General features: G+C 47.1%; 1 protein-coding gene across 2 annotated transcripts in view; it reads left to right on the forward strand.

Moving 5' to 3' along the window:
* The window catches only part of ITPK4 (inositol 1,3,4-trisphosphate 5/6-kinase 4), a 135,236-nt gene that overhangs the window by 109,569 nt on the left and 13,222 nt on the right, over positions 1-12,445 (forward strand). Inside the window, exon 8 of one of the 2 annotated variants that reach the window (XM_087393512.1) lies at positions 9,377-9,490. The exons of the other annotated variant lie outside the window; for it this stretch is intronic. Within the exon in view, the coding sequence (XP_087249638.1) occupies positions 9,377-9,490 (114 nt within the window). The remainder of the gene's footprint in view (positions 1-9,376; positions 9,491-12,445) is intronic. 2 annotated transcript variants of the gene reach the window in all.

Below are 12,445 nucleotides of genomic sequence, written 5' to 3' on the forward strand. Positions count from 1 at the left end.
ACAACGTGCAAGTGGTTGGGCGGGGTGTGTGTATGAGATCTGGAGTAGGTTGCGTGCATACGTGTGCCAAACTCTCGTGTTGGTGAGGGGTGATGGAGACCTACGCTCAAGGAATCTCCACCAAAAATCCTTGCTTCTTTCGACGTACGAGACATTGGTACTTGTGTACCGTGTCTGGTGTGTTCAGGAGGTGACATCTGGTTTCAAGTCGGAGTTGTCAGCGATAAGCCTTGCACTCTGCATCGTACCAGTTGTTGCAGGGTACAGAATCAAGAGGTGGTGGTCTAGTGGACTGTGTGGTGTGGGGAAAGATTTGGAGGGCAGCCTCGTGAAGTGTGCGACTAATTAGGGGAGCACGGTCCTCTATGTGTGGTATGTGATCGATGTAGGTTAGGAGTCTGTTTAGGCGTCGAGAGTAGGTAGGGGACAGATAGCCAATTATGAATTGGCCTACCCTCTCCTCCAAGTCCCCCTCAACTCCTTCAACCTCCATCAGGACTCGGTACTCCACAGTTATAGCCATGACACCCTCTCCTTATGCACATAATTACCAATGAGAAGGCTCAAAATGGCCCATCCTTGGGTAACAAGATCATATTTTTTATCTACAGCAGGCACTGAGAGAGCTACGATTGGAACTGGCAGAAGTAAAGGCTTGACTTCACGTTCTAGAAGGGCCTCATAAGCAGGCAATAATTGATGAGGCTGTAAAATCTTGTAAGGATTCCCCCCCTACCCCGCAGCTAGTCTCAATAGTTAAAGATCTTGTTCACATTTAAGTACAAACTGCTAAGAAGGAAGTGATTGTGGAAGTGGACACCAAAGTAAGTGAGTCTGATATTCAAGCAGAGATCAAAGAACACGAAGCTAGAAATGATAATGCATTGAAGATTAGAATAGGGGACTCCTAGAAGATTGGTACAAAGAGGAGGACACATATGGTGAAATATTGACAAAGATCAAAGCAAGCTTGCCCAACATTCAAAGGGTGGATGATGATGAGTAGGATGATGACGACTCCAAGCCAACTTCTATTATGCACTATAAAGGTCATGCAATCCTTACACCGAAGTCAAAATATATGCGGATCAAGCTTCTTCGACAATCTTACAAGCTGAAGGGTACCAAAGTATGGATAGCAGAGGAGTTTACACAGGCTCAACTCAAGAATAAGGCAACTGAATTAGCTAAAGTCAAGGCTGCCAGAAAGGATGGAAAATGGGCAGTTTACCATGAAGGCATAGCCCTAATTAGAGAGTTTAAATCAAAACCAAAAGGCTCTCAGTATTAAACTGATGTATGGCTGTTTACTCTTTCAGACTATTATGTAGGTACTCTAAAATAATGTGGGTTGCTTTTTGCACTCCTTGGGAGTTGCCATGTGCCCTCCCTAAAGCAGATGTACTAGAGGGTTTCTTGCTGTCCCATAGACCTTTTGGTCTCGAATGGACGTTAATAGACTTTCTTTCTTTCTTTCTTTCTCCCCTTTCTCCTCTTATAAGCACCTGGCTGTGGGCTGATCTGTATAAGAAGGAAACCCCTCTAATCCATGCATTTGAGAATCCAAAGCATGCAAGATACTCTCCAAGAAACTCCAAGCTTCTTTGTCATATGCTTTTTCAAAGTCCCAAGATTAGAATATCAGCCTTTTCTACTCTCGGCACCGAGAGAAGGGCATTCCCTTCTTTCGTTACACGGTTAGTAATGCCAGAAAATTCCAGCTCAGCTGTAGGGGTTGGAGGCCTACTAGAGCTCATCATTGGGAGAACTTTTAGATTTCGGCTGACTTGTAGAAAATTTTTTGGCAGAGGCTCTGGAAATCCCACCAGAATAGAAAAATCACTCTCTTCTTTTTGGCTTTCTATTCATGGTGGGATAGCAGTAAACCATTGGAGATCCAGGTTCGGAGCTGACCCTTCTCGCCCTCGTTGCCTTTCTGCTTTGGAGACAATACAGCACTGCCTTTGGGATTGCAGATAGGCGAGAATCATATGGAAGGGGATTGCCAAACTTTTCAGCACTTTTGTTGGCCTACCTTTCTATATGACCTGGGGATCAGTGGCTTGGCTTACTCTTTCAGGGCCCCAGGTCTTTTTTGAGAGACTTGACTCCTCTTCGGCTCTTCACATCCGACGACACCTTGTGGAGTCGTGCTCTCTAGAGGATGTTCCGGCCACTCTCTTCAGGGCTGCTCATTGCTCGGTCGACTCTCCATGGGAGGTCTTAGCTAGCATTGCAGCATGGCACATTTGGAGAGGCAGATGCACTGAGGCTTTGGAGGGTTCTTAGGTTCACCCTTCTCAGATCTTGGCCAGTACTTGGACAGATACGGTACACACTCTGATGGCCAGTTGAGCGACCATGCAGGGATAATCTCGAGCAGCCTCCTCCAGGAGAGTTACTTTTCTCAGAGATTGGAGAGACTCTCCCTTCTTTGCTGAGACTTCTACAAGGTTGAGTTGGCATTTTCAGCCTCAGCCTTGGTTTCTTTCTACCTCATTCCTCTGAGGTGTTTTTTATTACATGCTTAGCATGTTGTATTTCCGCACAGAGCTTGCTCTAGCTAGTTTCTTTCTTACTTAATAGAAGTCTCTTTTTTGCCAAAAAAAAAAAAGGCTTTTGAAAGCTAAAAGTTACACAACACTTAACGAAATCACCCGGCATACGAGAAAGAACTTTATGCTATAATTTATGATTAACGAATGGAGGAAGAAAAGCTAGGTGAGCTGAATAATGTAAGAATTTGATCATAGGGTCTTTAAAAGGAAAATGTGAGTATGATCATCATTTTTTTGAAATATGGAAAGCAATTATAAGGAGGGAGCCAACAGGTTAGTATTGAAGATGGTTGCCCACTTCGCAAAGGTAGGGTATGTGGCCCGGATAATAATGACATTAGTTACCAAATTCTTTTTTAGTGTTATGATAGTCCAGTGTAGGATACCCGGGAATTTAGAAGACATATGAACTTCTGAAAAGACAATTCTCTTGGTCTGAAATAGATAAGGACGTCCAAGTTTATGTATTGGAATGCCAAAAATGCTAGGTCGATAAAGTTGAATATCTTAAGGTTAGTGGTTTGCTACATCCTTTGGAGATCCCATTTGGCAAATGGGAAAGTATTGCCAGGGATTTTATTGTTGGATTACCTAGGAAACATGGCTAAGTTACTCCCAACCAATGAAGAGGTTAAAAGTCTCGAATTGGTAAAGTTGTTTGCAGAGAATATTTGTAGATTGTATGGGCTTCCACACAGTATTAATAGTAATCGAGATAGCAAATTTAACAGCCATTTCTGGAGGGCTGTATTTATGAGGTTGGAAACTAATTTGAATATGAGCACTGTAGATCATCCATGGAGTGATGGTCAAATCGAAGGATCAATCAGGTCATTGAGGATATGCTTTGAGCATGTGTAAGTAAAAGGCAAACTAATTGGGAACAATATTTGCCCATATTAGAATCTACATATAATAGTGTCAGACTTTCAAGAATAGGTTTTAGTCCATTCATTATGATTTATGGATTTCAACCTATGGGCTGTAAAAGAGAAGATTCAAGCAGCCAAAGAATTTCTTGAAGACATGAATGCATGGATTTCAACCTAGAGCCCCAATTGCGGTGGTACTGAAAAAGAGAAGATTCAAGCAGCCAAAGAATTTCTTGACGATATGAATCAAATGCTTAAATTAGCTAGCATTGGAACGGCTTAAAATAGAGCAACAAGTTATGCATCCACACCGTAGAGAGTTGGAGTTTGAAGAAAATGAGAAAGCCTATCTTAGGGTGCCACAATCTTGAGAAATCCTAAAGACATGTAAATGTCCAAAGTTATCTCCTAGGTATTCTGGGCCATTCCTAATAGTAGGATTATTGAAGAGCTTGCTTACAAATTAGCCTTACCAGAAGGATGAGAGTACATCCAGTTTTTCATTTAAGGAGGCTTAAAAAGAAGTTAGGAGATGATGACAATCTCAAGGAAAATGAAATCCTAGTAGAATTCATTCGACTTGCATCTTTACCACATGAATCAGAAAATGTTTTAGATAGACAAGAAAAATGAACAAGGCACACAATATACCAAGAATATATACTTGAAGAGAGTTCGATATGGGAAAGGGCAAGCAATCTCTAGAGGAAGTTTTCCAGTTTTGATTACGTGGAAGTAAACCATTCTTAAGGGGAAGGGAATGTTACATCAACCATAATCGTGGAAGTGTGTGGTTTGGTTATGGTGAGGTAGAAAACTAGGAGGACTCGACAATGGTTACAAGGAAGGAACATTAATGGATGGTGTCGCTGTTAGTAGACAGATGCCCGTTTAGGAGAGACTAAAATGAAATCTTTTAGACTTCAGAAGCAGCTGTAGCTTGAATGAAGAGATTTGGACTACTTTTTGATTAGCCTTCTCCTTTAGTGCTAGCCTTCGTCATGGCTGAGTTTGCCCTTCACATCCAGAGTGCCGACAGAAACTCAGTACAAAGACTTTGTATTAATGGATGCTCAAGTAGGTGTGGGTGTGTGGATTTGTATGCGTGAGAGCATACTTTTACACTATGGTCTACACCTACTGTTGGGCGCTGATGACGTCAGTGGGGATGTCATAGTAGCTAGTCCCTGCTATGCGTGATTGAGTTTATGGTTTTCAATCTTATGAGTGATTATCGTGAGATTGAAACTGCACTATGTTGTGTTTTTAGAGGCTGAGTTTGGGAATGTTCCTGGATTCATCTAGGTATATATAAGGCAAAAGAGCAATGGGCTATGGTTAGACCTAAGCCTAGGCAATAGTTTAAGGGGTGTATTTGTAAGGCCTAAAGGGGCCACATGTGGCAGTCATAAGAGTCCCACCTTCGAAGTGGCAATTATTGGGTTCTGGGGAGGATCCCAAAAGTGGAGTTTTTATGGAAGGAGTTTGGAAAAGAGAGAGAACTCACGAGAGAAGGGCACATAGCAGCTAAGCACATGGATAGATTCCGAGGTTGGGTGGTGAACTAAAGTTGAGCCCTCTTATGAATTATGCTACACATAGGCACCCCTTGCATTTGTCTTTTCAAGAGATCTTCGTTTCACGACTGCTACTATAGTCGCTTTGGATTTGCTTGATCTCCAAAGGAGATCCGGGCTGACATTTGGGACAAAACTGGACCCACCATCGACCCCACAGCATGCTGGTATGGGCAAGATCACTCTAGCTGGTGCCTCTTGCACTAGGATGCAAGCGAGTGGTTCCGGCCATCAGATTGGGGACTTCAATTGGCAGAGGTGCTGTTTTCCTCCTATACACATATATTGGTAGATGACTTTTGCTGGACACCTCGGCTTGGATCCCTTCATGAGAGTGACACTAGCTCAAGCACCAGGCCAATGAGGTCTTACTAGGTTTTGGTCCCACCTCTGAACTAGCCTCTACCTGAGGAAGATTTCTTATTTCTTTTGGTTGGTAGCTCGTGGAGGTCTGCCCATAGGAACATGGTTGGAGTAGATGAGGGAGGATGGTGTAACCGGCCTTTAGATAACTAAATGGTGGTGAACCTCTGCCAAACTATCAAATGTCAGAAATACAGCCACAATGCATCCACTAGACACTTCCTTTACTTGATTTACTTAGAAATAAACTTCAACAACAATGGGGAGGCTAGAATGCCCCTGCTTAGTGAAAATAGTACACAATACAGCCACTGGCCCCAAATGCCTTCGCGCCCCTTTCGATATTTATTTAATGCTTTTGAATGGAAATGCTTTACATGAGGGGCTCACCCCTGTACTGCTCCTCTCTGCAAATCCTCTGACTATCTTCTGGGTATCTATTCCAAAGTGCACCACTAGAATCCAACTGGCAAGGCAATCTTAGGCATCCACTTTTGACTTGACCCAACTGAAAGGCATCAAAGCATCCAAACCACTAGCAGACTGTGCTCAAAGCAGCCTCAAGGCTTTCACATGCATCACACTGGCCCTCTGGCTTTTCCCTAGGCACACCCTTTGCTTTTGAGTGTCTGCTCAAGCCCAGAGGGACCAAGAAAGGGCTCCAAACACAAAAATGCACTGCAACAACTTCAAAAACATGAAAAGACAAATCAAAGGAAGACGAGTGCCTTGCTCCCGTTGTCCGCGGCAAAGGGGCGAGCTCTGCCTCGTGCCTATCACTTGTCCAGGATCCCAGCAATGTGCAGGTGTCTTCCATCCTCCGGGTGAAGAGAAAAAGGGAGAGATAGAGAGCGGAAGTAAGGTAAGAAGAGTTGTAGAGGCTTGGGTCCACAGATTTGCTCCAAATGGCAAGGAAAAATCCATATAGATTGATGGCCCGCTTCGGGATCCGTGCCTCTGCTGCAATCACCTCGGGATTTATTCCAGTAGTCCGTACAATCACCTCAAATTCATGCTAGCAGTCCATACTGCAATTCAGATGTCCGTAAAGCTGTACGGACTGTTCGTACAGTCTACGGCAGTCGTAGAGCAGCGAAATGGAGCCTCAAAAAATGCGCCTGCTGTTCGTAAAGCTGTATGGACTGTCTGTACAGTCTCTACGGCAGTCATAGAGCAGCGAAAATGAGCCTAGAGAAATGCGCCTGCAATTCGTACACTGCACGGATTGCCTCGACCTACGTGCAAGAGCAGAATTGGAAACAAGGGCAGCAAGAAGCGTGTGCAGTAGCAAAAAGTGTGAGCAAGAGTTGTAAGAATGCACGGGTCACATCTCCAAGCTGTGCATGCCCAAGGAGTGTGAGGGGGAGAGATGGTAGGTTGGGGGGAGCACATGCATTTGCATGCAGCCACTTGGCCCTTCATTAAAGTCCTAACCACCATACCAAGGACAATGTTAGTTGTCCTTGGACCCAATTTTATAACCCCTCTTAAATGCATATGCCTTGCCCCTAGGACCTAGTGGGTGCACTTAGAAATTTCCCCTAGGGACTTCTAGGAAGTCTGCACTTCCTCTAGCCAATCCCTCACGGCCAAACTACTACTAGACTTAACCACGGTCAACCTTGGGTTAAGCACGGGTTGAGTTACAAAACACTTTTCACGTCCCCGTGATAGATGGGGTCTTTCATTGCTATGACATCACGGACCTTGAGACAATAGCTCATTAATTATGGAGCTATCCAACGGCTTAGAGGATCTGGCAGCAGTGCTCTGTCAAGACGTTGGCTAGCACGTGACGTACCTGATGAGACTTCACTTGGGGGCCGGGGCATGGAAGCCCACCTTGTTGACAGAGGGACGGCATGCTTTCCCCATGCCTACAAGATAGATGGACTGATTGTCATTTGCTTGGGCATTTAGGACTTGGTCCCTCCCTTAGTCTAGAGACTCGAGCTCTTTCTAGAGGACGAAGTTGGGAGACGACGTCAGCCAACATCACAACCTAGAATATATGGGTAGCACATTGTGGTTTAGTGATGGGGGCAGTAGACTCGGCCACTCGTCAATGTTTGGTGTGATACCATCTATACACTGCGAGCCACTTAGGAGCAAGGCATGGAATCCAATCTCAATAGTGTAGCGTGTCCTCTAGTCAGGTTTCATAGTAAATTTGGGACCTATGAAACCGTATACATAGGATCTGACTATCCCCACTAACTCCCTTGCAAGCATGGCGTAGTTGAGGATTTTTGGTGTTAAAGATGATAAGCTTGGTTTTACCCAAGTTGATCTTCATGTCTCAGCTCGCCCAGTGAACTTTGTCCCTTAGACAACATACAGAGGAGCGCCATAGTGGTACCACATTGCAGATCTAGCTCTCTTCTCCCTTGGGTTCAAATACTTAGTTTTTTGTGTTTGTCTTGGGTGTTGTTCCCCTTTAGTGGCTCCACCCATTATTCAGCTCATTGTATCTAAGGTTTTCAGTCTCATAGACCCTTGGGTCTTTCGAAGACTTTAATAAACTTTCTTTCTTTCCTTTCTCATAGAACACTTGCAACACTCTCAAGTGCATGTGTATACCTCTTCTACATGTGGATACACGCGGATCCATCTCCCCATTCCATGGGGATTTCAATCGGGCAATTCCAAGTCTCATCACACCACCTCCATATAGAGAATGGTTGAACGAAGATGATACCTAGAGAGAGCTGCATCTCTACCCTATGCGGTCCCCAGGAAATCAAGTCATAGGAGCATTTTGCTTTCAAGTGCCTCGGTGTACTACGAGATTAGAGGTCGAGACCACTGCCTTTTGAGAGATGGCTTTGGCTGAACAAAGAGGATACCTAGAGAGAGCTGCATCTCTACCCTATGCGGTCCCCAGGAAATCGAGTCATAAGAGCATTTTGCTTTCAAGTGCCTCGGTTTACTACGAGATTAGAGGTCGAGACCACTGCAAAGATGGCTTTGGCTTCCTATCCAGGCTAGAGATGCTTGGGAGCCTTCATTCATGAGGCCATGCGACACAGGGAGCGATTGCTCAGAGCACGTAAGGGAGATCATGACACATCCAAACTCCACTCAGAGCATGATCACAGAGTTTTTCCAGCCAGACAGTACTGACCATCAGAATTCACAGAGACGACCTCTGCAGGGTCCTGAGCCAAAGTCAAAGACACGCCAAGGGACCTTGCCTCCATGCTTACTAGACCATATGCACGACCCAAAGGAGTGACCGTGGCACTTGCTTGCTGCTGCGGCGGAGCTACAGCCATGAGACTTCAGCGGACTGTACATGTCGACAGCCACATACGCCCTTTCATAGGTTTTTGCCACCACAACAGCATCACACACCGACGCCCCCTCCTACGGTTGACAGTCTCACTGGCTCCCTTTTAATAGACTTTCTTTCTTTCTTTCTTTGTGAGACCAGAATAACATCATTGGCATATAGTAGGATAGGTTTGGCAGACTGTACCAAAATTGAGTCTCGGCCTCCTACTGTGTCCACAAAAGAGGCCAGCTCATCAATGTATATGGCAAATAGGAGGGTAACCTGTGTGTGGACTAATTGAATTAAGGTGGACATCAACTGGGGCGTTGTAGAGGAAATGCACTCATGAACCACCTTGCGGAGCCCTTTTTTGCTAGTTATAGTATCTATCTGTTTCATTTCCTTCTCCATTTGTTGTAGAGACAATGTAAGGTCTGCGATTTATTGCTTTAGTGAAAAAGTATACTCGTGCATGTCAAGTAGACTCACATTGTCTTTGTAGGAATTTGGAATGGGGCTGACGTCAATTTGTTTAAATCATCAATCTACTTGTGTGGGCCGTCATTGGGGTTCAATCCCTTTGGCATCAATTTGGATGAGGGTGCCTGGGTGGAAGAAAGATAGAGTGATGTTATAACACGTGTGTGTGTGTGGGTTGGGGGGGGTGGGGGGGTTGGGTGCGTGTGTGCAAGCATTTGTGCAATTTATTATCACCAACATCCTTTCTTGTAGGTGGCAAACTTTGATAATCCTGGTCTTTTAGAAAGCTTGGAGGCTCATAATATGTCCCTTCCTGCAATAGTAAAACCCCGGATAGCTTGTGGTGTACCTGATGCGCATAAAATGGTATGAGTCTTGGACTTCAATTTTGCATTGATTTGTTTCATTTATAGTAAATATACTTTAGATAGAAAAGGTGAAGGTTTTGGCAAACAAGCAGATTAGTCAGTGAGTACCTCTAATATTGTTAGGAACTCCTCCTCTCTCTCTCTCTCTCTCTCTCTCTCTCTCTCTCTACTTGGCCTCCCTCCTCAGACACATAGGCACCACACCCTCTCTAGATCACCGAGCCACCCTTATCACCCACTCCCTTCACAATGCAGCCCGCCACATCTTTCCTTCCACTGCCCGGTCCACCCGCCCTCCACCCGCTGGCTCTACCCCTTGCAACAGATGGTATGATGACGAGTGCAAAGCATTACGCCGCACACTCCGACTCACAACCCAGCGAAACGCTAGGGCCAACCCACATCTCACCAGAGATTATCGTCGACTAGTCCGTCGCAAGAAGCTAGCCTTCCTGCGCCAGAATGAGGATACGCTACTGAACATTCTGTTTAGTAGCAACTCCAAGGATTTCTGGAGGAAATTCCTAGAACGCCGATCCCCCTTCCCCCTCACGGACACTTCCATCTGGCACACCTACGCACGCACACTCTATGATATCCCTGATCAGCCCCCCCCTGACCTCTCAGCCACCCCCCGCCCCGCTTCTTGTATCCTCTTCACAACCGAGGGAGTCACCCACGCAGCACATAAGCTTCATAATGGTCGAGCTAAGGATCATGAGGGCCTATGCACAGAGTTTGTTGCCTACGGCATCAAAACTCTAGCCCCCATCCTGGCAACGCTGTTTAATGAAGCTATCTGTCACGGGTTCCCCAGAGCCTGGACCCTGAACACTATCACACCCATCCACAAAGCAAGAGATCCCATGGATCCAGGGAATTACAGGACCATCATGGTTGGACATGTTATGTCCAAGATCTATGCATCACTGTTAGATGGCGAGGTCAGTGCTCGCGCAGAGATCCAGGGGCTCAGGGCATCCGGACAGGCCGGCTTCAGGATGGATCACTCGACTTACGATCACATTTTTACACTTAGAGGGATTATTGAGGAGGCCAGACACAGGAGACAGAGAGTATATTGTTGCTTTGTGGATTTCCGCAAGGCATTCGACACCGTTCCCCGCGCCCGACTCATCAGACGTCTGCAGGAGTTAGGCTACGACTCGGCGATTATCTGGGCAGTAGTAGCTCTCTATGAGCGGGTGACGGGGCAGGTCAGGATTGGCACCAGCTGGACCCCAGAGATCACGAGCACTATCGGAGTCAAACAAGGGTGTCCCTTGTCACCGATTCTATTTGGCCTCTACATCGACGAGCTCGAGACCACCATCAGGACACTCGGAGGTGCAGGCTGCTCTCTTGCGGGGACTGCCATCCAGATTCTCCTATACGCAGACGATGTAGTACTACTATCCTCTTCTGCTATTGGTCTTCAGCGACACTTGGATGGACTTCAGGCCTTCTGTGATACACATGAATTGAAGGTCAACCTTGGGAAAACCAAGGTGATGATCTTCAACACTTCCAGACCCGCTATGCACCGAGAGCAGTTCCTCTTCGCCGGCGACCCTGTTGAGATAGTTGACTCCTACACATACTTGGGCGTTGTCTTCTCAGGCCCGATCTTCACGATGCGCCCGGCCATGCAGGCCAGGATCAGCCGGGGATACGCCGCTCTTGCCAGGCTGGAGCGAGAGTGCTACCACTCCCACTTCCAGGACCCGCGGACCAAGTCTCTCCTTTTTGATTCTTTGGTCCGCCCAGCAGGCATGTATGGTAGCCCTTGGTGGGGAGTCGACCTTTCAGACACAGAGTGGGCTCGAGTTGAGCGCCTGCAGATACTGATGTTTGCTCGGATGATCCGTAGCAAACCATCGGTACCACACCAGATCATTCTAGCACAGTTCGGCGCCTCACCCCTACAGCTTGATGCGGCTTTTCAGGCTATCACCTACCTCCACAGAGTCAGGGATTTTGGCTCCTCCGCTGACGGTCGCCTCCGCCTACCTTGGTTAGCCCTATCCTCCTCTATGGCCTTATCCGTCGATGGGGACCAGCGATGCTGGTACAGTCGTCTTTCCAGTTGGTTCACCCGACTGGGTCTCGACTTAGACCGGTTGCCTCCTTTTCAGTACAACCTCGACGCTCCACCATCTCCCCTCTCCCCCACTGACCAGGAGGTCAACCGGCTCATTCGGGCGGATCTGCTCCAGCTCCACACCTGGCGGACATGGTTTCTTCACTCCGAGCTTCGTGTGAAGCTCGACTTCTACCGCCAACACTGCCTCCAGATCTCACAGGAGGGCTTCATCACACCTCCGGGTTACACACAACTTCATCTACCACATGCGCTCCGGATCTCCCTCGGTCAGTTTAGGGTCTCGTCACACCGATTACGGATCGAGAGTGGACGCGCAGAGGGTATCCCACGAGAGGACCGCCTTTGCCCACTTTGCGACTTGCAGGAGATCGAGTCGGAGGAGCATTTTGCTCTCAGATGTCCTATCTATTATGCCATTCGAGGCCGATAACACTGCCTCTTCCGCAACGGATTCGGCTCCCTCTCACACATGCTACAATTCCCGGATCAGCGGTGCCTTGCCGCTTTCTTACATGAGATGACCCGCCACCGAGATACTTCTCTCCGAGCACGGCGACACGAGCAGCACACACAACGTGAGGATATCCAGCGGCCTATCACTGACTTCTTTCAGCCACAGGATACCTCTTCTCAGTCTAGCCGACGACGCGGACGTGAGCGAGAGCCAGAGTCACGACAGCTGCGTCAGCGGACAGATTCACACATCCAGGTCCATGACATCTCGTCTCTGCTCTCGGCCTGCCCCACTGGGGTTACCATTGCCCTCATCCACAGGGCCACCCGCCGCCCCCGACGACCGAGCTCGACTAGGCCGCGTGACGTCAGAGGCCAATCATCTATCGCAGGGTT

Source organism: Dipteris shenzhenensis, chromosome 22, assembly GCF_047967505.1.
Source record: "Dipteris shenzhenensis isolate YYH24624 ecotype China chromosome 22, Dip_SZ_1.0, whole genome shotgun sequence".
NCBI lineage: Eukaryota > Viridiplantae > Streptophyta > Polypodiopsida > Gleicheniales > Dipteridaceae > Dipteris > Dipteris shenzhenensis.